Source organism: Hylobates moloch, unplaced genomic scaffold (assembly GCF_009828535.3).
Source record: "Hylobates moloch isolate HMO894 unplaced genomic scaffold, HMol_V3 SCAFFOLD_3, whole genome shotgun sequence".
In the NCBI taxonomy this organism is placed as follows: domain Eukaryota; kingdom Metazoa; phylum Chordata; class Mammalia; order Primates; family Hylobatidae; genus Hylobates; species Hylobates moloch.
The window spans coordinates 35,907,275-35,931,411 of NW_026652278.1; the positions used below are offsets into that span (position 1 = coordinate 35,907,275).

Below are 24,137 nucleotides of genomic sequence, written 5' to 3' on the forward strand. Positions count from 1 at the left end.
GCATTGTTTGGCGTTTACCAAGTTCTAGTCCCAACCCCAACCCCCAGTGCTGGGCCCTCACAATTTGGTCACAAGACTGGGCCTCAAGTCAATCCGACAAGCATGTGCTGAGCCTCTCCAGCGTGCAAGGCACAGCTTTCCTCCTCTTGGCCCCCAGCTCACACCCAGACCAGGCTGCAGCCCCCACGCCCCTGCCACCACGGTGCCCCAAAGGCCCACCCCTCAGCCTGGTCCTGCAGGAACTGCCCAGGCCTGCAAAACTCCAGCAGTGCCAGAGAGATCTGGTCTTCCAGCCTCAGGGAAAATGCCAACACAAAGACATGACAAAAACAAGAAGCTTGAGGCCTTTTTATTGACAATTCTCCATAGACACAGAGATCCTTTTAGTTCCTCTCCAGTGTAAAGAAAGCACGGGGTACTGAACTCTCCTCTCTTAACAGGACACAGAGGCGATACGATACCAAAGACTGCCTGGCTCCCCAGGGCTGTGGCACCTCCACTGGCCTGGGTAGGCCCCTGGCTGCACAGCCCCAGCTATAACTGCTTGGCTCAGCAAGAAAGTGGGCCTAGGATGGGTCCCTTGCCTCCCCAACCTGCCTCTCTGGACCCCTGCTCCTTGAGTGTAGAAACCTCTCAGTCCCCTCATGGGTCCTGGGTCTCAGGCAGCCCATGACTCCAGGGAAGATCCTAGGTAGGAGACCCCCACCCCCAATTCCTCCTCATCCCATTACTTGTACTACATGTTCCCAGGAACCATGCAATAAATAAATAAATACTTTAGAAAGGCAGGGCAGCTCCAGGGAAGGGAAGGGATGCCTGAGCCAGCTCATGGCTAAGGGAGAGATACTGAGCCCGTAAGAGTCCAGCAGTGAACATGAAACTGTTGGAAAGAAAATGGAGACCCCCAAGGGGCCTTATCCCATAACTGAGACTGTCCTCCAGGGAATAGCCCTGGAATCCAGGACCCAGCCCAGCGAGATCCTACACTTCCCAGGCCCCCAGGGGTCAAGGGCTTCAGGACCTCTGCTCCACTCACCTGGCCTCCCACTCCATGGGACAAGAGGCAGGGAAAGGAAACTGGAGTGCTGGGCCAGTGGAGGACTGCCCTAGACTCTGGGCAGAGGGTGCAGAAGTTGTGATCCGAGTGCCGTGCAGCTGCTCCAGGGGAGCTGGGGACACTAGGGCATTGTGTGGGCTCAGAGTCTGTGAATTGAGGTGTCTTCGAGGGGAGGCTGAGGTCTGTCCAGCTGTTGGGGCTTCCCCAAGCTTTCCTCCACTTAACGCTGAAGGACTCAGCCAAACCCTCCTACACACGTTCTCCTCTCGGAGAATCTGGGAACTTCAACCCTGTTTCTAGAAGCACCCATGGTCTTGTTAGGCCTGGCCACACCCTCTGATGGGGAAATGATGAGATCCTGGTGCCTGGAGGGACATTCAATCAGCAGAGATGGGGTGTGGCACTCCCCAGCCCTTCTGCAGCTCTGAGGCTGAAGGCCTGGCCCAGTACCCTGCAGGAGAAAAACCTCTTTTCCCAACCTCAGGTCTGGAATTCCCAGGCATAGCCACACTGACCCTGGTCATCAGACCCCAGTCAGACCTGGCCTAGTTCGCTGCTGCCCTCTGGTGGCTACTGCCTGCCCAGCCCTGAGTCCACTCGCTCAGTCCCAGGCAGAGCAGGGCAAACATGCCAGGCCCTCCAGGGGCTCCTCTCCCCAGGGGATTGAGAGCAGCCATTGCCAGATACTCTCAGGGGTGGAGAACAGCTCCAGAATCCAGTTGGAGAGAGCGAGGAAGGAAGAGGAAGCCTACCTAGCATTCAGGCCACATTTGCCCAGCACACACCACAGAGAGCCAGGGGTGGGGAGGGTGGGGGGCCTACTGCTGGCCCCAAGGACGGGTGCCTGGTTGGACCCTGGCCTCTCTCCTCACTTGCTCAAGGTCTGGTTACACGAGGCGCACACAAACACAGTCTCCCTCTGGGCTTCAGGGGCTGAAAAGGAGGAAGAACTTGGTGAGACATTTCCTGGCGCCCTTTGGTTCATGGCCCCAACTACTAGAACCACCCTCCCAAACGCCCCACACAGACCCCCCACCCAGCCCAGACCCTCCCTGCCCAGCTTGCTAGCCTGCCTGCAGACTCTTCTTTCCATGGGAACTAGGGATCCTGGGGGTGATAATGCCAACAGCAGGCCGCTTCTGTGCTATGAATTAGACATTATTGTGGCACCAACAGAACACCTTCAAAAATTTTTAAATAAAACATCAAATACAAAAATTAGCCAGGCGTGGTGGTGCACGCTTGTAATCCCAGCTACTCAGGAGGCTTAAGCACAAGAATTCTTTGAACCCAAGAGGCGGAGGTTGCAGTGAGCCGAGATGGTGCCACTGCACTCCAGGCTGGGCGACAGAGCGAGACTCTGTCTCAAAAAAATAGAATAGTAAAATATCACAGTGAAATTTCCCAAAATGTTTTAACAGTGGTTACCTCTGGGTGGTAAGATTACAGGGTTATTTTTCTCTTCCTTCTTCTTCTGTATAATAATTTCCAAATTTTCTAGTTAGTAAGCATATGTTACTTGCATCGGAAGAAAAAAGAACTTGGGCTGGGGGCTGTGGCTCACGCCTGTAATCCCAGCACTTTGGGAGGCCGAGGCGGGCAGATCACCTGAGGTCAGGAGTTCGAAACCAGCCTGATCAACATGGAGAAACACCGTCTCTACTAAACACAAAATTAGCCGGGTGTGGTGGCACATGCCTGTAATCCCAGCTACTCAGGAGGCTGAGGCAGGAGAATCGCTTGAACCCAGAAGGCAGAGGTTGTGGCGAGCTAAGGTCGTACCACTGCACTCCAGCCTGGGCAACAAGAGCGAAACTCCGTCTCAAAAAAAAAAAAAAAACTTGGTTTAACATTATATTACAAAACGGTACATGAAATGTGACCACATTTTTCAGGAATATGCATGCGCTTTTATTCTACATGCAAGCTAATGAGCAGCAGGGTCCACGCCCGATTGTTCTCTCAGGAAGAGATCAGGAATATTTTTTTTCCTTTTGCTTATCTGTGTTTTTTATTTACAATATGTATGTACAGCTTTTATAAAAGGAAAAAAAGGAATTTTTAATTTTGTTCAAAGTGCCAAGGAAATAAAAGATTAAAATTGCGGCTGGTGATTGACTCCAGAAAGGCAGGAGCAGTGCTGGGAGCTGCGGGGGTGTTGCCAGGGCTCTTGTTTTTCAACTTTAGTGAATCGGCCACAGGTATTCATCTTATTACCCTTCACAATTCACAGGTACATCATATCTATTCTTCGGCATGTACCAAACGTTTCAGGATTTTGCTAAAGGGGATGGAGGAAACGTTCCCGTAGGCCTGACTACAATCCCAAGTTCCCTTGACCTCTGACACCCTTGCCCCTTTGCCACAATGTGGCATCCCCTCGGCGGGATACCAACCAAGCCCTCCCACCACCTGCACCACTCACCTGTGGCCCCCATGGAGGACTTGGGCACCTTAAAGGAGCAGCATCGAGAGCAGAAGCTGTTTCCACAATTACTGCAGCTCCGCTGCAGACAAGAGCCAAGGTCAGATGTGTCCCCCACCCTCAGGCACCTGGAGTTCTCAGCACCTCCCTCCTTTCCACCAGCTGATCCCACCCAAGGAAACTGGGACTGGGGGGTGCCCAAGTGAAGCAGGAAAGAGAGCAAATGGAATGCCCCCTGGGGAGGCTGGAAAAGGTGGCACAGGACCAGGGGAGGGCACACTCATTCCAGAAAGCCACTGCCAGGCCCAATGTGACCCGAGCCAGACTTCCTCAATGACTCCCCTCAACTCCTCCCCACATGACAGCCCCAAAGACACTGTCCCCAACAAATGCACCCTCACAGACACTCACCCTCTTCTTCAGCACTGAGAAGGTGGCCGAGCAGCCCGTGCAGTTCCCTGAGAAACAGAGGCAGCAACTCAGACCCCGCTCATCCCAGGACTCTCACGCTCACCTGCTCCTGGCGCTTCTAAATGGGACACTCAGGACACCAGCCCAGCCTCCTTGGCTGAACACAGTGAGCCAGGGAGCAAGGCCAGATTCGGAGCCAGAAAGAAGGACTCAAACTAAGAAGACTGATAGCCCCTGAGGACTGATGTCTCCAGCCATACATAGCTACCAGTCCCTGAACCCTTCCAGAGCTGAGTGGCCCCACCTGCAGGTTCAACAGAAATCAAAGAGCACCCAGCAGAATCCACTCCTGGAAAGCCAGCTAAGCTGGCAGGGGCCTGACCACAGGCATCCCCAAATGACACCTGCCTAACATGACCCTTTCCGGAGCAATGCCTTACAAATACTCCACCCACAGGCTAAAGACAGAAACTCCTAAAAACCCAAACTCCTGCTTTCTGTCCCCTGAAGACTGCAGGAGAGAAACTCAGAGCCAGGCACATTCCGAGAAGACATGAAGAGTAGAATGCTCAACTGTGAAGACACGAAGGGTAGAATGCTCAATTGTGGTGGGCAGTGAGTGGCATGGGGGGATGCAGAGCAGGGCGAGGTCCTGCCTAAACCACCAGAGATGCCAAGATGGCCAAGTGCCCAGCAACAGTGGAGGGGCAACAGCAGCTTAGAAAATGGCTAGAAGACAACAAGGGGGTGTAAGGGGAGAGGAAAGATAGGGAAGGAGGAGGTTTCGGGGATGTGGGGCCCATAGGCCTGCTGTGACCCAGCCAGACCACCTGTCTGGGCAAGTACAGAACACCAGGCCTCACTTTCACAGAAAGGCCCCAAAGCTTTATTGATGGCTACATGTGGTCCCTTCCTCTGTTCAGCCAAAATCACTTGAAGTTCTTGCTAAAGGAGACTCCCTAGGTTCAGGAAAAGGAAGACCTCAGCTAGAGCCAGGGGAAATCTGAGGCCCAGGTGCTTCAGGTAAATGCCCACCCTGTCAGTCAGCCAGGGAAAGAGAAGCCTACTGCTGGTGCCAAACCAGGAAACTGGTTGCTCCAAGATTCTGTCCCTACACTAAGAATTTGGGGAAGGCAGCCTGCCCCAGCCTCTCCTTAGCAAGGGACGCAGGGGAATGGGACAGGCAAAAGGAGCTACTCAAAGACTGACACTGGCCTGAGCCCAAAGGCTCCTCTAAACTGAATGGAATTTCAGGGCCAAGTACCCCAGGGCAGCCAAGTGGGCTGGTGAGACAGCTGTGAACCCACCCACAGGCTGGAGCCAGGGAGGGCTCTGGGAGCTAAGAGCAGCTCAGCCAGGTGATGTTCCCTTCCAACACCTACCAACTCTTTCTGCCCCTTCTCGGCAACAGCCTGGATTCACCCATCCTCACTCACCACGTGACGATGCCACTGAAGCCATGACAGCAGGGGCACTAAGGCCCAGTGGGGCCTGCCAGGGCAACAGTCATGGAGCCTCCAGGACAAAGCAGGGCCCTCCCCACCAAGACCTCTCCCATACGGAGGCCACAGAGAAGCTCCTGTGCAGTCTGCCCTCATTCTCCCCATGCACCCCCTCATCCACTGGCAGGGGTAAATAGAATAGCCCCCATTACAGTCCCCCAACATTCACATGTGGAATCCTAACACCCAAAGCAGGGCCCCTGGGAGGTGACTGGGTCATGAGGGTGGAGCCCTCGTGAATGGGATTAGTGCCCTTATAAAAGAGGCCCCAGAGAACTGCCGTGACCCTCCCACCTTCTCGTGAGGACACAGTGAGAAGGTGCCGTCTATGACGACGGAAATGGACCTCACCAGAACCTGATCCTGCTGACACCCTGATCTTGGACTTCCAGCCTCCAGAACTGTGATGAGAGATTTCCATTATTTAAAAGCCACCCATGGCCGGGCGAGGTGGCTCACGCTTGTAATCCCAGCACTTTGGGAGGCCGAGGCGGGCGGATCACAAGGTCAGGAGATCGAGACCACGGTGAAACCCCGTCTCTAATAAAAATACAAAAAAATTAGCTGGGTGCGGTGGCAGGCGCCTGTAGTCCCAGCTACTTGGAGAGGCTGAGGCAGGAGAATGGCCTGAACCCGGGAGGCGGAGCTTGCAGTGAGCCGAGATTGCGCCACTGCACTCCAGCCTGGGCGACAGCGCGAGACTCCATCTCAAAAAAAAAAAAAAAAAAGCCACCCAGCTTAGTGTATTTCGTTATAGTCGCTGAAATGGAGAAAGACAGCCCCCAAAGCAGCTCCCCTCGCCCTGCTCTCAGGACCCAGATTCAGGAGCAGAGGCCGCAGGAGCAGAGCTGCTACACCTACCCTCACGGCAAAGGGCTTGGGAACATCTCAGAAAATGGAAAGTAGTGAGTGGTCTTGAAGGATGAGGAACTAAGAGGAGTTGAGGAAAAGAAGCACTTTCTGCCTTTGCCATCCTTGAGGGAGCCTGAAAAGGCCTCTGCCCATGCTGGTAGAGATTATCCAAATCAAAAATCAAATACAAAAGCGGGACAGGCATAAAACAAGGGACTTCACACACGAGGGCAAAGGGAAAACGGAGAGGGAGGATGAAGAGGTAGAAAGAAGACAAGAGTCGAATCAGACAACCTGAATTTGAGTCACAGCTCCATCATTTCCAGGCTAAAGTCTCTGGGCAAAGCACTCTTTTTACCTCAGGTTACTCATCTGTAAAATGGGAACAGCTAAGTACCTTTACTTAGAAGTTGTAGAAATAGACAAATTATTTGCTGGACCAGGGTAATACTTCTTGTGTGTAGTGTTACTGGGCACTGCTGGAACCTGGCTGCTCTGAGCCCTTAAGAACTGCCTGCTCCTGTCACACCTATGGTAAGGATGAAATGAGATCACACATGTGCAAGTATGGAGGGTAAACAGATCACTGAACATACAGAATGCCCTACAGAAGTCAGCGGCAGCATAAATAAAAGAAAGGGGCCGGGCGTGGTAGCTCACATTTGTAATCCTAACACTTTGGAAGACCAAGGTACAAGGATCACTTGAACCCAGGAGTTCGAGACCAGCCCGAGGAACAAAGTAAGACCCTGTCTCTACAAAAAAAAAAAATCAAAAAATTAGCCAGGCATGGTGCTGCATGCCTGTAGTCCCAGCTACTCGGGAGGCTGAGCTGTGAGGATCACTTGAGCCCAGGAAGTCGAGGCTGCAGTGAGCTGTGATCATGCCACTGCACTCCAGCCTGGGAGACACAGTGAGACCTTGTCTCAAAAAAAAAAAAAAAAAAGAAAGAGATCTTGAATAACTGGGGAACATTCACACAGCAGAAGGAAAGAGCCTGTCCAGGACATCTAATCCTGAGAAAACAACTACCCTGGCTGCCGCAGGGGTAGGAAGGCAGGACCCTGGGGGCCCTGGGTCAAATTCCTCAAGATAAACTCCATTGTCTTCTTCCAGGGCACAGACCCTGTAACTCACTTGACACCAGAACACACAGTACTGCCCCCCCTCCCCTGCTCCCATCTGACAGCAGGCAGGAGGGCCCTTCCTCAGGAGCACAGCAGCTCCCAGGTCAACCTAGCTACTCTAGGTTTCCACCATAATTGTACAAGACTCAGCTTCCAGCGCTGCTGATCTAAGCCAGGTCTCCAAGCTGTGCTAACTGTCAAGTCCACCCTTCTCCAAAGCTGCCTTCCTTGACCGCTCTCCCCCGACCCTCAGTAAAATAAGGACTGGCTAGGGAGAGGTGAACTCAGGGCTCTATCACGTCCAGAGAAACAATGTTTGCTTCAACTTGCTTCCAGCTGGATCAGAAAGACCAAGACAGGATCCTAGGAACCCACACAGGGTGGGTCAGGGCCTCCCACATTAACCACACCCACTACTCACTATGAACCAACCAGCACTGTGCTAGCCCTTCATAAGTACTACAGTCTCATTTGACATGAGACCTGTAACAACCCTATGAGGTAAGAATGATGATCCCTCTTTTACAGAAGGGGAAACTGAGGCACGGGGTGTGAAATAATTTGCTCAAGGACACCTGGCTGAGCTGGGATTTGCAGCAGGTAGTGAGACTCTACTCTGTTCCTCACCATCATGCTACACTGCCTTCTGAAGTTCTGTCAGGATTACAGTTCTCTGCAGTCCTGGGATGGCATTTCCCAAACTGAGTTCCTTGTCTTCCCACAAGTGAATATCCAATCAGGACGGAGGGACAAGAAGGAACCCACACCCACTCCCTCAGCAGTCCTGCCGGGCATCTGCTAGCTCCCCGGGGTCCCACGCTGTGGACACACCTTCACTCCCTGCTCTTGTCACAAGTCAGTACCCACAGTTCTGAGACTCTGCCCCTGTGGCTGGGTGTCCCCCGCTAGAGTCCCAGAAGTCCACCCCCACTCCCCCGCCAGCCCAGCCCTGTCCCCTGGCCGCACCGAAGTTGTTGGTGGGGTAGCGCTTGCGGAGCCGCTCTGTGAGCCGAGACACCTTGCTGCGCAGCACCTCATTCTTGCTCAGGAACCCGTTGTCCTGCAGGGCCAGCTCATCCTCCGCTGGGCACGGGGCGCCCTCATCATCCTCCTGTGGGAACAGCTCCTTCCAGTCCTGCCCACCTCTTGCAAAGCTGCAGGACCCGTGTGCAGAGGCATCCTGCTCGGCAGCCCCCACGAGGTGTGGCAGCAGCCGGTTCAGCCACCCTCCCTAGCCCAGCCCCTGCCCACCCACCAAGGCTTCCACTTACCAGCACCACCAAGTGGGTCTCCTGCCTCCCAAGGTGCGGGGAAGAGGAGAGAAAACAGAGAGAAAAAGATAGCAAGAAGAAAGAAGCTGCCTGGAGGGGCCCCCAAGCAGAGGGAAGCATGGAAGCGCTGCTCTGAGCTCTGCACACTTCCCAAATGGTGACGTTGACAGACACCCCCCACAAGAGGATCCCAGCATCAAACAGCCTTGAAGAAAGCTGGGTACTACTGTTTCTCAAACTGGGTGAAATTAATTTAGTAGGTCTTTATTTGAATAGAACAGAAAAAGAAATAAAATATCCCTTACAACGTATTTTCAGGAAACTTTTGTTTCACTTAAGTTTTACATATTTTATAGACCTAAGTGTGAACTGGGTCAAGATGCAAAATGTGTTCCTTACTATGGGTCATGAACAAAAATGCTTGAAAATCCCTGCTCTACATATTCCCTCCACCAAGATTCACAGTCTACAATCATATATCAAAGTTTTGGAGCAATCTTTTAGCCATCAGAAAGTCAAATGCCTGCGTGGCCTGGGCTGATGTATGATTGAGGTGAGTTGGGGTAAATCACAGGCCTGGTGGAAATCCATGAGGTGTTTTTCTTATATCTCAATTTCCCATTTTACAAAGAGAAATAAATAAAGAGAAATGATATCCTACTCTAAGAAAAACAAAAACGCAAATGTGACAAATGGCAACTGCCACTTGACCTCAGTGACAAAATACAGCAGGTGGTGTTGAGGACCACCTGTAGCCACAGCATGTGACCTGCGTAAAGGCGACAGCAGCTCCTTAGCTACACCTACCGCTGCAGACTCAGGGCTACCAGAGAAACTGGAAACCTGCAGTTCTAACAAAAATCTCTCCATATTTAAACATTGCTCAAAAAATTATTTTGAAACTTTGCATGCCAAATAAAAACACTTCTGCAAACTACCAATTTGAATTACCATCCTAAAATCAAGAAGGCTGTTTCACTTCCCCTGACCTAGCACTTGGCCATGCAACTACTTTCTCCAACCTCCCCTCCCTGCCCTGCAAAGGGACATCTTACGAAACTCACTCTGCAGAAGAGCGGAGACCCAGGGCAGTAGCCTCCTCAAAAGCTGCCTTTCCTATATCAAAGGCACCAAGCCCACGGTCTCCAGCAAAGGCCAGAAATCATCCAGCTCCCCTAGCAGGGCATTAACCGGAGACTTCCAGAGCCACTCTTGCCCTGGGCACCCAGGACAGCTGGCTCAACCAGAAACAGGAGTGGGGAGGGGTTCAGTGGCACTCTTTCAATCAGTGAGTTCTAGCTCACAGCAAGTTTTAGCTTCTCACTTGCACATTAAAAAACAAAAACAAAAAACAGCTCCAGGACCACCCAATTTCTGGCCTGCTCAGTAGAGGATGCTGGGGAAGGGCCACCCACCTCAATCGCATCTTTAAACTCCTCATCTGGCTCAGCCTCCTCAGCCTCCTCCACGCTGCCCGGCGTGAGGTCCTGGGAAGAGAGACTCTATGACAGAAGGAGAAGGATGGCAGCGCTGCTCCCTAAGGTAGAGGACCACCTCCCCGAGCCAGCATCCAGGCTACCCAAAACACCACAAAATGGCACAACTGCAAGAAAGAAGAACTCACAGGAAGGAGCAACCTCTAGCCTGGCAGGGCAGGGGAGATGGAAGCACGAGCACGACTGGCCCTACAGCGGCCACATCGCACAGTGGTTGAGGGCACGAGCTCTAGAACCACAGGGCTGGGGTCTTAGACCCAGCCCTGCCACTTAACAGCCACTCCGTGCCTCAGCCTTCTCTTCCACAAATGAGAATGATCTCCTTCTCAGAAATAACCAGCCTGGTGCGGTGGCTCACGCCTGTAATCCCAGCACTTTGGGAGGCCGAGGCAGGCACATCACTTGAGCCCAGGAGTTTGAGACCAGCCTGGGCAACGTGGCAAAACCTCACCTCTACTAAAAATACAAAAAAAATTAGCTGGGCGTGGTGGCACCTGCCTGCAGTCCCAGCTACCTAAGAGGCTGAGGTGGGAGGACTGCCTGAGCCCAGGAGGTGGAGGTTGTAGTGAGCTGTGATTGCCCCACTGCACTCTAGCCTGGGCGACAGAGGGAGACCCTATCTCAAAAAAAAAAGAAAAGGAAAGAAAGAACCTGATGTGAATATCTATCTATAAAGCACTTGGAGCAGCATCTGACACAGGGTAAGCACTCAATGAAGCATGGAGTAGCTGTTTTTATTACAATTATTATTATTGAACACTTCAGGGGAGATAAGGCCTGGGAAACACAGGAACTACAACAGACGCCAGCCCAGGAGCCAAAAACAAGCTGATAACGGGGGGCCCACAAGCGGCCACAGCAGGCTCTGCCCTGACAGTGGCACTTACCTCCGTGGGTGTGAGGGCAGGCGTGCTGTCCATCAGATCACCCTTCCCCCCAACATCTGGTGGTGGAGGACTCTCAAAGGCATGCTCTTCCTGCTTTGGGTTCATCCTCTGCTGCAGAGATGCCCTGTACTCAGACACAACTACCCAGGGAACGGAGAACAGGGTAGGAGGCAAAAATGAGACACTGTGAGTGGCACTTTGGGGGTATCCACTTCTGCAGCTGGCTGGCCTCTCTTCCCTCCACTACAGGAAAGAGTCACCCTCCTAACTCTGAACGAGTCACCTAACTTAAGCCTCTTAAACAAAACTTAGATACCACCACCTGCCCCAGACAGCTACAGAGATTAAATGTAGTAATGCTCAATAAATCATGGCTTCTGTAATTAATAACTCTACCACAGGGAGGAAAACAAATACAGCAATCACCCAAACATATGTACAGACTCAGGCCTCTGTGACTCAGTGCCTCTCCAGACTGCCTCAGCGCTTTAGAAGCCAGACAACAGACGGGTACTCTGGGATCACACAGAGATGTGGTAGCAACTACAGGTGGCTGCACCCCAGGGGATGGGTGGCAGCTTTGGGAAAACATCCTTCCCTCATCTTCCAGAAGCCATCATATCATGTAAGCGGTGATGCATCTGCCTTGGGAAGGGAGATGGGGGCCCAATGGTAGCAGCCTCCCCTGGTGAGACTCCAGCTTCATCTAACATCTCAGAGATGCAGAGCCCATGGGAGAGGACCCCAGTGTGGTGCTGCCCCTTGTGGAGACACAGCAAACTGATGATTAGCTATAGAGACAGAAGAACTGGGGAAACTAGCCTAGCCCTCAGAGCCAGCTTGAGCCCTGTCTTTCAGGCCCTTCAGGGCTTACCTCGGAAGAACTCCACATTCCCCAGGAAGAGCGTGCTGTTTAAAAGGGTGAGGACCCAGCAGAGTGGCAGCAAATACAGCATGCAGACTGTGCCCAGAAGAGCTCCATAGAACCTGGATGACACGGAAGAACCACAAGAACAGAAATTCATAACAGCAGAAGGAGACGAGTTTGGAGCACACCCACAGCAGGGTCCAGGTGAGACACAGCTCCGGGCACATTAATAAACTGACAAGAGCCGCTCATCAAACCAGCGGAAAATGGCGATGAAGACTGAAAACTACCAGTCACCGGTGCAAACACCTGATGCTGGTGAGGCCAAGGTGGTGTCAGCTGGTGGCACATAAACTGGTTCAACCATCATCACTCCTCAAGGTCTAGACTCTGAAGTCTAGAGTTAGACAGACTGGGATTTGAACCCAGCTCTGCCACTTCTCATTCTGAGAAGTCTCTTGGTTCTCTGGGCATGGCTCCCTTCCCGTGTAAGATGGGGACTAAAGTAGCGCCTACCTAATGGAGTTACTGTAAGAGTGAGATAATACAGAGGAAGTGTTGAGCAGTGCCTGGCACCAGGTGAAGACAACAAATATTAGTTATCACTATTATTCATATTAAAGAGCCTCAAAAACACCCATTCTGTTTGATATGGTAGTTTCATCCTTGAATTTATTCTAAGAAAAATTTTCTAAAAGATTAAAGCTAAATCCACAAAAATGTTTACCATGGGGTTAGTAATGAAAAGAGAAACTGACTAAATCTGTAACAGAATGGTTCCATAAATTATATTTGCCATCTATGTTAATCTGGCATTATAAATAATTCCAAAGGCTATACAGGAACAAAGAAAATCACCTTTAATATAATAAGTGGAAAACAAAAGAAAAATTGAACATACACTATGAAACTCTACATCCATAAAGCAGATGCATATGACAAATTCTAGCAGGCAAAACAAGAGATTCGGCTGCATGGTGGATTATATGGTGAGTTATTTTTCTATTATTATTTTTACCACACATAAAAGAAAGCATCTAAACAAAAGCAGTACATTAGAGCCCACAAGCATATGTGCAGATATACACACAAGAGCCCAGGAGACGAGCTCTTCCCCTGAGGTAGGTGGGGCAGAGGTCCTCTCATGGCAGCTGGCTTTGCCCGGGTTCAAGCTGCAAATTCCTATAGGGTAGTGGCAGGAGAGGAGGGGTCACTCACTGTGAGGACACGACGGGGTTCTCCCAGTGCAGCACGCGGTAGGCGGCTTCACAGGTGCAGCACAGGCGGCTCAGGAAGGCCTCCAGCTGGATCAAGCTACAGACACAGGGGCTTTGGTGAGTGGGCAGGACAGAAGCCCTGGGAAGTGGAGCCTGGGGCCTTGCAGGTGCAGTTGGCTAGGGATGGTCAATCTCTTTAAACACACTCACCATGTGCTTAAAGAGAGAGCGGTCGAGAGAGCATGGGAGAAACCGGCCTGGCTAAGCCACCCCAGCTACATTTCAGTCCCCTTTTTGGAGCCTCTTGCTGCGGTGGAAACAGTATAAATGTTCCTGCTTTGGTCTCTTCCTAACTGTGGATGTCAGGCAGGCTACTGAGTTTCTCCGGGGCTGTGGCTTCCGCATCTATAAAATGAGGATCAGAGGACCCACCTCACGGGTACACAGCAGCTGTCAGAATAAATGGCATGATATTCTCCACCTGGGATGTGAAACAGACTCACTTGGGGAGTTCTGGTTGTTGTTCTTTTAAACATGGGTGAACCACAGAAGCCATGAGCACAATCTGAACCCAGATCTGGGTTTCTGAAGGGAAACCAGGAAACATGGAGACAAGTTGATTCCAGGGCTGGGGCAGGGAAGTATAAGATGAATTTGACCATCCTGCTGTACCATAAAGAAAGGAAGCATTCAAAAATGACAGGGACCGATGCAAACAAGAGCCAACTCAAAAGAGCTCCTACTGGCCAAATCTAGGACAATTTGAGATCAAAATAAATAATGACAGTAATAGATTCTAACTTATCAAATGAAATATACATCTATGAGTTCATACTGATAAATAAGAAGGAAGAACTTTCTTATAGTAGAAAGCCAGCTAAAAAAAAAATGTAGATAGAATAATTAGAAGATCATCTTTGCAACCATCATAGTAATAAACTGATTAAGGCAAGACCCATCAATGGATTTTTAAAGCAGTGGATAAATGTTTGATGAGGAACAAGATATTTACATAGTCTCAAAGTATCTCCCCTCAAATTACACTAATGAAGAGTAAAATGATAATTTACAGTATGGATGCCTTAACCAAGTGATCAAAGTCAGTATTTCCTGACATCAGGTGCCTCCTGATACAGATGTACTGAACATGACACATCACTTGTCACACCCTAAATCTGATCACAAGGAACCAAACAATCCAAAAATTAGGGAGATTCTACAAAATAATAAGCTTGTACTATTCAAAAATGTCAAGGTCACAAGAAACAAGGACTGAGGAACTGCTCCAGATTAAAGAAGACTAAAGAGACATAAAAAAATTAAACGTGATGTATAATCCTCAACTGGATCCCAGATCAGGGAAACTGATACAAAGAACTTTATTAGGACACCCACACTGGCTTACATCTGTAGTTCCGGCACTTTGGGAGGCTGAGGCAGGAGGATTGCTAGAGCCTAGGAATTCGAGGCCAGCCTGGGCAAGACAGTGAGACCCTATCTCTACAAAAAAATTGTTTTAATTAGCAGGGCATGGTGCATGTGCCTGTGGTCCCAGCTACTCAGGAGGCTGAGGCAGAAGGATCATTTGAGTCCAGGAGGTCGAGGCTGCAGTGAGCCATGATCATACCACTGCATTCCAGCCTGGATGACAGAGCAAAACTCCGTCTCAAAAAGTAAAAAAAAGAAAAAAATTAATAAAAGAAGAAAAAGAACTTTAATAATACAACTGGTAAAATCTGATTACGAATTATACATTAGTTATCAATGTTAAGTTTCCTAATTTTGATTACAGTTCTGAGGATATGTAAGAGAATGTCCTTGTTCTTAGGAAATACACGCTGAAGTATTTGGGATAAACAGTCACGTTTGCAACTTACTTTCAAATGGTTTAAGAAAAAAGAAAAGAATATGTATATGTAGAGAGATAGACGAAGCCAACATGGCAAAATGTTAATAATTGTTCTATTTGGGTAAAAGGCATTCTTGGTATTATTCTTGCACTTCTTTAAGTTTAAAACTATTTCAGCCTGGGTGCGGTGGCTCATGCCTGCAATCCCAGCACTTTGGGAGGCCAAGGCAGGCAGATCACTTGAGGCTGAAGTTTGAGACCAGCCTGGCCAACATGATGAAACCTCATCGCTACTAAAAATACAAAAATTAGCTGGACGTGGTGGCACACGCCTGTAATCCCAGCTACTCTGGAGGCTGAGGCACAAGAATCGCTTGAACACAGGAGGCAGAGGTTGCAGTGAGCCAAGATCGCGCCACTGCATTCCAGCCTGGGTGACATAACAAGACTGTCTCAAAAAAAAAAAAAAAAAAATATATATATATATATATATGTAAAAAAATAAAAAATATATATCTATAATATATATATAATATAAAACTATTTCAAAGTAAGAAAGTATTTTTTTAAAAAACTACATATCCAGGCCCCACTCCAGACAACTGATTCGGAATTTCTGGGGTGAGGCCCAGCCATCTGTTTATAACTTTTCTTGCCCCTACTCTATCTCAAGAGAATTTACACCTCCCTTCCCTGGAGACCCCACTCCAAGGAAGGGAGGTGTAAATGCCCGCTGCTACTGAAGTTGTTGGATGAATATTTTTCAAGTCTTAAAATGCTTCCTCAGAAGTACCAACTCTGTCATGTTTAGGAAGTTTCTCCACAGTGTAGTGATGATAACTAATATCTACTCAACACTTCCCCGGTACCAGACACCTGTTCAATCTTCACAACCACCTTCTGAGTAAGCCCTATTATCATTCCATTTAACAGATGAGAAACCTGAGACACAGAGAGGCTAAGCAACTTGCCCAATGTTACACAGCAAGTAAATGGAAGAGCTGGGATTTGAACCCAGGCAGTGGCTTATACATGCACATGCTTAGTCAAGACCCTAAAATGTCTCTCCAGCAGAAAGAACAGAAGCTGTGAAAACAGCTAGATCTAGATTCTCATCCCAGCTTGGCCACTTTCTAGCTAAGTAAGCCAGCCTTTTTCTTTACCCATAAATGGAATATTAGCTACCTCCCAGAACTGTTAAAAAGGTTAAATGAAATAACAGCTGTGGTTTGCCTAATATGATGTCGAGCACACAAAGCTAGCACTTAGTGTCATGGCTGCTGTTACTGTTCCCCCACCTCCCTGGCCTCTCTTCCATACTCACAAGCTCTTCACCTCAGCCACGGCCTCAGGACGAGACAGGCGAACTCTCTGCAGGTCCTCCTGCCTCACGCTATGATACTTCCTCCGCATCAGCTCGGACTCAGGCAGTCGTGCCCGGCAAACCTCCTGAATGTAGCCCAGCAGGGCGGGCACTGAAATCATCAGGGCACCTACTGAGTACCACGCACCTACAGAATCAAAAACACTGCAGGTAACACAGGTAAGCAAAGACCAGGAGTCGGCCCACCCAGACGCCCACTGCTTGTTCCTCCCCTCCTCCAGGGCTCTGCCAGTCAGGCCTTCCCTGATGGCCCTGTATGACACAGTGTCTAACCCCTACTCTCCAGCCCCCTTAACCCAGCTTCACTCCTCATAGACCTTATCACCACATGACACATTGCAGGCATGTCTGTTGTCTCCTCTACTGAAGTAAGCTCTTGAGGGCTGGGATCTTTGGTCACTGCTGTGGCCCCATCCTCACTTTTAATACATTTTAAGATGCTGCTAGCACACAGGAGGCTCACGCTGGAGTGTGACTGCCAGGAGCTCCTGATGCCTGACACTTGGACCTCTGGGCCACTAAGGAAGACTGGAAGCCTTTCGTTCAGCTTTTAGGACACTGCAGACGACTGTGCCTTGAGAAATGGCGAAGCCGAGATAAAATTCAAAGAAGGAACTTCTTCCATATAACATGGCACCCCAACAACAAGCTAACAGAGCAGCAGGCCCATAATAAATGCTTATTAAACATCTGTCATAGGAACTGATTTACTTTGGGAGCATATATAGAAAAATCAATAAATAAAACTTTATTTTAATATATTAAAATAAAATCTTTTTATTTTATTTTAATAAACCTAGGAAGTTTTGAACAGGTAAAAATGAGTCCAACTAAGAAACAGAAAATGAGATCTTATATGAACTGGATTTATTTTCAACCTACTCAATCCCTATCTCCAGAAGAAACAAAGAAGACACCTGAGAAATACAAGGTAAGTATAAGAACAAACACATGAATAATGGCCCAGCTCCTCCAAACATTCTGTCCCAGACTCTTTATTCTCACCCTGAGGGGTTTGGCTTTTTATGTGGCCATCTGCCAGCACCAACCACAGATAGGGTAGGGTCACGGTATGCACTGTAGTAAGAGGTTCATAGGAGACATTACCCAGGACCCCAACAGACACCCATGTGTCCACACTTCTATCTCAAAGGCTTCATGCCACCCTTCACTGCTGGTGACTGACCAGCAGCTCCCGCTAGGCTCACTAGCTGAACCAGAGAAAAGCAATAGATATGGCAAAAATCCCTTATCAGCTCCTCATCCCAGTACCTTTACCCATGCCATGTCCCCAGATGACCCTTGAATCAGCTTGAAAACCAAAATGGAAAAAGGTCAATGCATCCTCAGCAGGAAGTCAAGAAGGAAACAACAATAATACTGAGAGCAGCTATAATGCACTGGCTGCCTCTTCCACGCCAGGCACTGTGCTAAGTATTATGCCTAGACTGTCGCATTCCTCACAAATACTCTAGGAGGAAAGCATCATTTTTATCCTCCCTCTAGAGGTAAGGAAAATTAGGCCTTAACAGGGGAGTTCAATAATCTGCCCAAGGTCACAGGAGGCAGCTCAGCCTGGATCGTCACTCTGGAGCCTGTTTCTGACTCCAAGCAGACACAGAGGATCACTAACTCCAGGGCAACAAGGGCAGCTCCCACACACAGGGTGGGGCTGCATCCAGGTGTTCTTCCCCCACATTCATTTACAAAAACCACTGGTCCCTGAAGGCAGTTCTTACCCTCATTCAAAGTGAGGAACAAGACGTTGAGGCCCAGGCAGGTCAGCAAGGAACACAAAGGCATCTGCCACCTACAATACAGAGAGTCCTGATCACTACAGAGAGCCACTCCTCCAGCTGGGGAGGGGAGACCGGGCAGCACAGATGGGACATCAAACCAGAGGAGGAGGCCTGGAACACAGAAGGTGAAAGAGAAACGAAAATGGGGCCTCTCACTTGGACTGGTGACCAGGAGAGGTGGTAAGATGTCACACATTAGCACCTGGGGTGAGGAAACTGGTTGGTCTGTAGTGCTTTCTCCCAAAAGGAATAAGAATTTATAAAATATCAGTTAAGAAACCCAGTTAATACCATTTAACCTGTGTTTTGTAAGGTTGTATTCTCCTTAAGAGGTGACACTGACAAACATTCTTAATATTTTCCTCTATTCTTTTTTATAATTTCATAAGAATATATAATCATTGCACAAGATTCAACTAACACGGAAATCAAGAAAGAACAAATTGTGGACTTCTTTGACCCCATTTATGCCTTTATCTTCTTATGTCTGTGTTTTTGAAAATTTGAGAGTTTATCTGAGAGCTTATTTTGAATACCTATTAATTCAAAAGGAGAAACAATAATAAAGATTTTATTTTAATATATTAAAAATCAAGATGAAAGCAGGGTGCAGCATTCACTTAGCAATCACACCTTAAGTGAGCTGGAACAGACGGAAGCAAACACAGATACATCACTGCCGCCACCACCACCACCACCAAATGGCAGTGCAGAAACCCCCAAATGGGGAAGAAGGAAGACCAGAGACTCAGGTTGCTGAGAACAAGCAAACGCTGATGGCTCCGTCCCTGATAAAGGACATTTAGTAGGGAAAGAGGAGCACAGATGCAACAATGAAGCCACGACACCCAAATTCTAAAGGCAGTGTCAATATATAGGTGAGCCATTAGGAGAGAGACAAATATCAGAAAAATAAACAGGTAAATTGCTGGCAAGCAAAGCAATGAATGTATTTTCTTTTTTTTTTTTTCTTTTGAGACAGAGTCTCACTCTGTTGCCCAGACTAGAGTGCAGTGGCGCAATCTTGGCTTACTACCACCTCCGCCTCCTGATTTCAAGCGATTCTCCTGTTTCAGCCTCCCTAGTAGCTGGGATTATAGGGGCACACCACCACACCTGGCCAGTTTTTGTGTTTTCAGTAGGGATGGGGTGTTTCACTATGTTGGCCAGGCTGGTCTCAAAACTCCTGACCTCAGGTGATCTGCCCACCTTGGCCTCCCAAAGTGCTGGGATTAAAGGCGTAAGCTACCGTGCTGGGGCTAAATATATGTTCTTGTGCTCTAATTGGAGTATTTCAGAGTTACTGAATGAGGTTAACTAATTTATGCAGGGCTTTTACTTTTTATTATTATTATACTTTAAGTTCTGGGATACATGTGCAGAACGTGCAGGTTTGTTACACAGGTATACACATGCCATGGTGGTTTGCTGCACCCATCGACCCATCATCTACCTTAGGTATTTCTCCTAATGCTATCCCTCCCCTAGCTCCCACCCCTCAATAGGCCCCGGTGTGTGATGTTCCCCTTCCTGTGTCCATGTGTTCTCGCTGTTCAATTCCCACTTACGAGTGAGAACATGTGGTGTTTGGTTTTCTGTTCCTGTGTTAGTTTGCTGAGAATGATGGATTCCAGCTTCATCCATGCCCCTGCAAAGGACATGAACTCATCCTTTTTCATGGCTGCATAGTATTCCATGGTGTATATGTGCCACATTTTCTTTATCCAGTCTATCATTGATGGACATTTAGGTTGGTTCCAAGTCTTTGCTACTGTGAATAGTGCTGCAACAAACATACAGGTGCATGTGTCTTTATAGTAGAATGATTTATAATCCTTTGGATAGATACCCAGTAATGGGATTGTTGGGTCAAATGGTATTTCTGCTTCCAGATCCTTGAGGAATCGCTACACTGTCTTCCACAATGGTTGAACTAATTTACATTGCCACCAACAGTGTAAAAGGGCTTTTACTTTTTAATAAAATTTATGAGTAAGGGAATGAAATGACATCTCTGTCTTTCTCCTGAAATTCAACACACTCCACCTGTACCACCCTAATTAGGCCTCAGAACCTCTAGTGGCAGCTACCAGGGTAAAAGCGAAATAAAAGCCAATCCCATTTTGGAAATAAGAACATCACACCACCACTCAAGTCACTTTCATTTTAAAGCTTCTTCCCTTCTATAAAATGTCTTTACTGACACTTTGGTCCCAGGAGACCCAAGCAGTAGAGTAGCTGATCCCAGTAGTCTGTTAACAATTTACTGCAGCTCTAGGCTCCAGACCTAATAGCCAGAGCCCAAGATTAGGTCCCTCTTCAAAGTCAAATCCTCTTTACTAAGAAAAAAACAATCAAAAGCACAAACTAATGTGACAGCCACTTTCACAGACCAGTGCTCCCTCTCCCAGCAGCACAGAAACCGCAGGCTCCTGGGGGCTTTTAGGTCCAATGCTCCTCCTGCATCCAGCTTTAACCAATCCTACTACATCCTCCAATTTCTAATTCCATAAAATGGAAAAACCCTAACACATTAGTGTGCTAAGACACACTACGGACTAGTAGAGGAAAAGGAGAAGGGCAGGGCAGGATACACTTAACTTTCGTACTTTGCCACAAAAGGGCAATACACACACATACAAAGAATGTGCCAGGGGGCACAGCCTCTCTCCTAAAGAAGACCAAACTTCACATCATGCTGAGATTATAAAAGCAGAAAACAGCCTCTCCTCATACTGTCTCCCTACCCCTTGTGCCAAGAGCACAGTGATCTTACAGTAGAGAACACAGCTCTGGACCACTGACTAGCTCACCTCTATGGATACAGACATAAATTAGGTGAACAAGAAAAATGTAGGGCCTTCGCCAGAGAACTAGTAACAAATCATCCACTATTTCCAGGCTGAGGCATGGATAAATACTCAATGGCATCCTCAGAGGTTAACATAACTCCACTCACCCTGCTTCCTACCAGTCTCTCTCATGTATTTTAGAGGATTGAGGGCCTTTATGAGAATCTGATGAAAACTAGAAGCTTTTCCCTAGAAATATACACATGTGCAGACACACAATTTTACGTGCAGTTTCAGGGGATTCACTGATCCCTAAAACTCACCCATAGGCTCCAAGTTAAAAACCTCTGCTCTTTAGGACAGTCAGGTATTTGTATGACTCCTGATGCAATGCAACACCAGGGGCACAACATCTACCTCTGCAAAAAAAAAAAACAAAAAACACTTTTCTAACTTGAATCAAATCCAACCTTTAAATCTAACTTCTAGTCTGCACCACGAGGAAGAAACCAGACAAATCTCGGTAGTAAATTCTCCAGGAAAGTCAGTTCAGGCTCAGTCTCTTCAGCAAATCAGTGTCATGCGAGAGACTGTTTTAGACTGAAAAAAGACTTAAAAGACATAACTACAAACAATGCACACTCCTGGACTGAAATGTGATTTAGCCAAAATAGATGGTACAACTGAGGAAATGGAATATGAACTGAGTATAGGATGATATCAAGGAGTTATTAATGTTGTTAGGTATGGTATTACTTTGATCTTGAAAGAAATGTCCTTATTTAGAGATAAAAACTGACATATTTAGAGAGTAGAATGCCATATAAGTAATTTAAAATAATTTTAACATAATAAAATGAGCCAAAAGAAAAAAAGAAAATTATAGAGAATGAAAATCAAAGCAGGATAGGAGGGAAAAAATTAAGATCCATAATCTCTATAAATGAGTGAAAATGGGCTGGGCACAGTGGCTCACACCTGTAATCCCAGCACTTTGGGAGGCTGAGGCAGGAGGATCGCTTGAGCCCAACAGTTCAAGACCAGCCTGGGCAACACAGCGAGACCCTCTCTACAAATTTTAATTTTTTTTAATTAGCCAGGCATGGTGGCTGAGGTAGGAGGATCGCTTGAGCCGAAGAGGTTGAGGCTACAGTGAGCCATGATCACACTACTGCATTCCAGCCAGGACAACAGAGCAAGAGTCTATCTCAAAAAAAAAAAAAAATAGTGAAAATGGTATCTGCTTATTCACAGGTTTTTGTGTTTCTTTAATTTTTGTTCAAAATTATATCCTAATTTTTTAATATTAATTATGCTAATATTGGGTGCAAAGGAAAAAATTAAGCCTGCTGTAAGCTGTAGAAGGCCTGATGTTCAAGGTTGTCCAGCAGTCCAGAGGAAGGAGCTTATTCAGTCACAAAGAAGAACCTGGCTGAAAGGCAGGATCATTCCCAGTATCTGCCTTTCCTGGGCTGGGCCTGAGGCACAGGGTAGGCCTAGATAAACCCAGAGGCTGAACAGACCTCCCAGAACTGCTCCTCACTAGGGCAGAGAGGACAGCCCAGCCACTGCCTAAATGGTCAGTGTTAAGTTACTACAGAGCAGGACGGCAGAAGGCAGAGGAGAACAGAGCAACTCCACAAAGTCTGTACCTGAGCAGGTATCGAACACCATCACCTGCATCCTTCAAGGGTTCCAGGTAGATCTCCAGCCTCTTGTAGGAGAGAACCAAGTTGAAAAGGTCAAACGCTGGGGACTTGGTAGGAAAAGGTGGAGACTCCAGGGGAGCCTCGAGCATCACGCTGGGGCTCAGCTCCGGCCCACTCCCCTCACGTTCTGATGCCTGCATCCTGCAACCATAATAATTCCCAACATTTGCATTGCACGTCTAGTCCTCAACACACTTCTACCTACTGCTTCAGGTGGTGCCCACAGTAAACCTGTGAGCAAGGCAAAGTGAATTATTCAGACCTAAAATCCTGTTCTTTGGACTCTCCATCCAATGCTCTTTTCCCCAAAGATCCACCAAAACTAAAAATCATAAAAACCAAGCATAAATGATCGCCGCAGCGAGGCAGCCCATGGGCTGAAATGAAATGATGTCCTGGAACATTTTTCTCCCACTCTTTACCTGGTTAATTCCTACTCATCCTTCAGGTATCAGCTTAAACATCACTCCCTTACTCTGGGAAGTCTCTGCCAACACCCCCAACTCTGGACTGGGAGACCCTCCCCAATGCTGCCAAAGGATCACGTACTCACCCTAACAGAGCACTTATCACATCACATCGCTTCTTGGCCTTGTGGCTAAGATCAAGTGCAGGGCACTTACCACGTCAAAGTAAAACTCCCTGCTCTTAACTGGCCTCCATTCACGACTGTTTCTGTACACAGTGGGTGCTTAACAAATGCCTGCTGAATGAGTGAATGAAATACCGTGCTCCAGGACTCCCGCCCCATCTCTAACCCTTTCCACTCCCTTCGGTGCCCAACAACTTCCTGGGCCATCTCTGCCCAGGGCAGTCAGCATCAGAACGCCCCATTCCCGTCTGCCCTCTCTGATAAGGAAACTCAGGAGCCTTTACGGTCTTTCCCAGTTCAAAGTCCTACCCTCAACGCTAAGCAGCAAACGAGGGGGCGGAACCCCGGCGAAGAGCAACATAAACCAGTCCCAGGCAATTAGCCGCGACCTGATGGGAGGGTGAGGGGATGGGACAAAGGGGCTAACGGGAGCCCGAAATCCCCGCAGGCCGAGCCAGGGCGAAAGGGCACAGAGCGGCGCCAGGTTCCAGGAGCCCAGGAAGGGGTGAGGTAGGTCGGCGCCCGCACTGGCTTTGGCCAATACCTCTGCAGCCAGGGGAGCCTGATGGAACCCGTGCGGCTGGACAGGGAAGGCCACGCCCAACGTCGCGGGGCCAGCAGGTGGCGGCCCTAGCTGCGCCCAAGCGCCCAACTACACACAGCCTGCGGAGACTCTGGGACGCGGGGGGGCAGCACCTCACCTACCCGGCCGCTGGCTCAGTGACGGAGGTGGCAGGGTCGGGCAGGAGCAGGAGGAGAGCCACTGGGCCCCGGAGCTTTTCCTCAGGCCCGCCGCGGCCGAACGCCGCTCCTACCGCCAGAGCCGTTCTGAAGTCGCAGGTCCGAAAACCTCCTCCGCCTACGCCGCTGCCGCCACCGCCGCTTCCGGGACGCGAATC

The 24,137-nt window shown here is 48.7% G+C and overlaps 1 protein-coding gene across 13 annotated transcripts; it reads right to left on the reverse strand.

The window, feature by feature from the left end:
• Positions 1-334: 334 nt before the first annotated feature.
• On the reverse strand, positions 335-24,137 carry ZFYVE27 (zinc finger FYVE-type containing 27). Of its 13 annotated transcripts, none has more exons than XM_032134959.2 (13): positions 23,944-24,137; positions 22,590-22,787; positions 18,086-18,156; positions 16,287-16,473; positions 13,115-13,210; positions 11,903-12,015; positions 11,029-11,168; positions 10,061-10,132; positions 8,646-8,666; positions 8,341-8,485; positions 3,894-3,940; positions 3,483-3,564; positions 335-1,990 (listed from the first exon to the last, which is right to left on the reverse strand). In XM_032134959.2, exons 2-13 carry the CDS (start codon positions 22,784-22,786, stop codon positions 1,926-1,928), a joined length of 1,236 nt encoding a protein of 411 aa, XP_031990850.1. In that variant the 5' UTR covers position 22,787; positions 23,944-24,137; the 3' UTR covers positions 335-1,925. The 13 variants fall into 13 exon arrangements, 11 of the variants coding, with proteins under 11 accessions (XP_031990850.1, XP_031990836.1, XP_031990860.1 ...); XM_032134945.2 differs by having other exon boundaries at positions 10,061-10,147; XM_032134969.2 differs by having other exon boundaries at positions 23,940-24,137.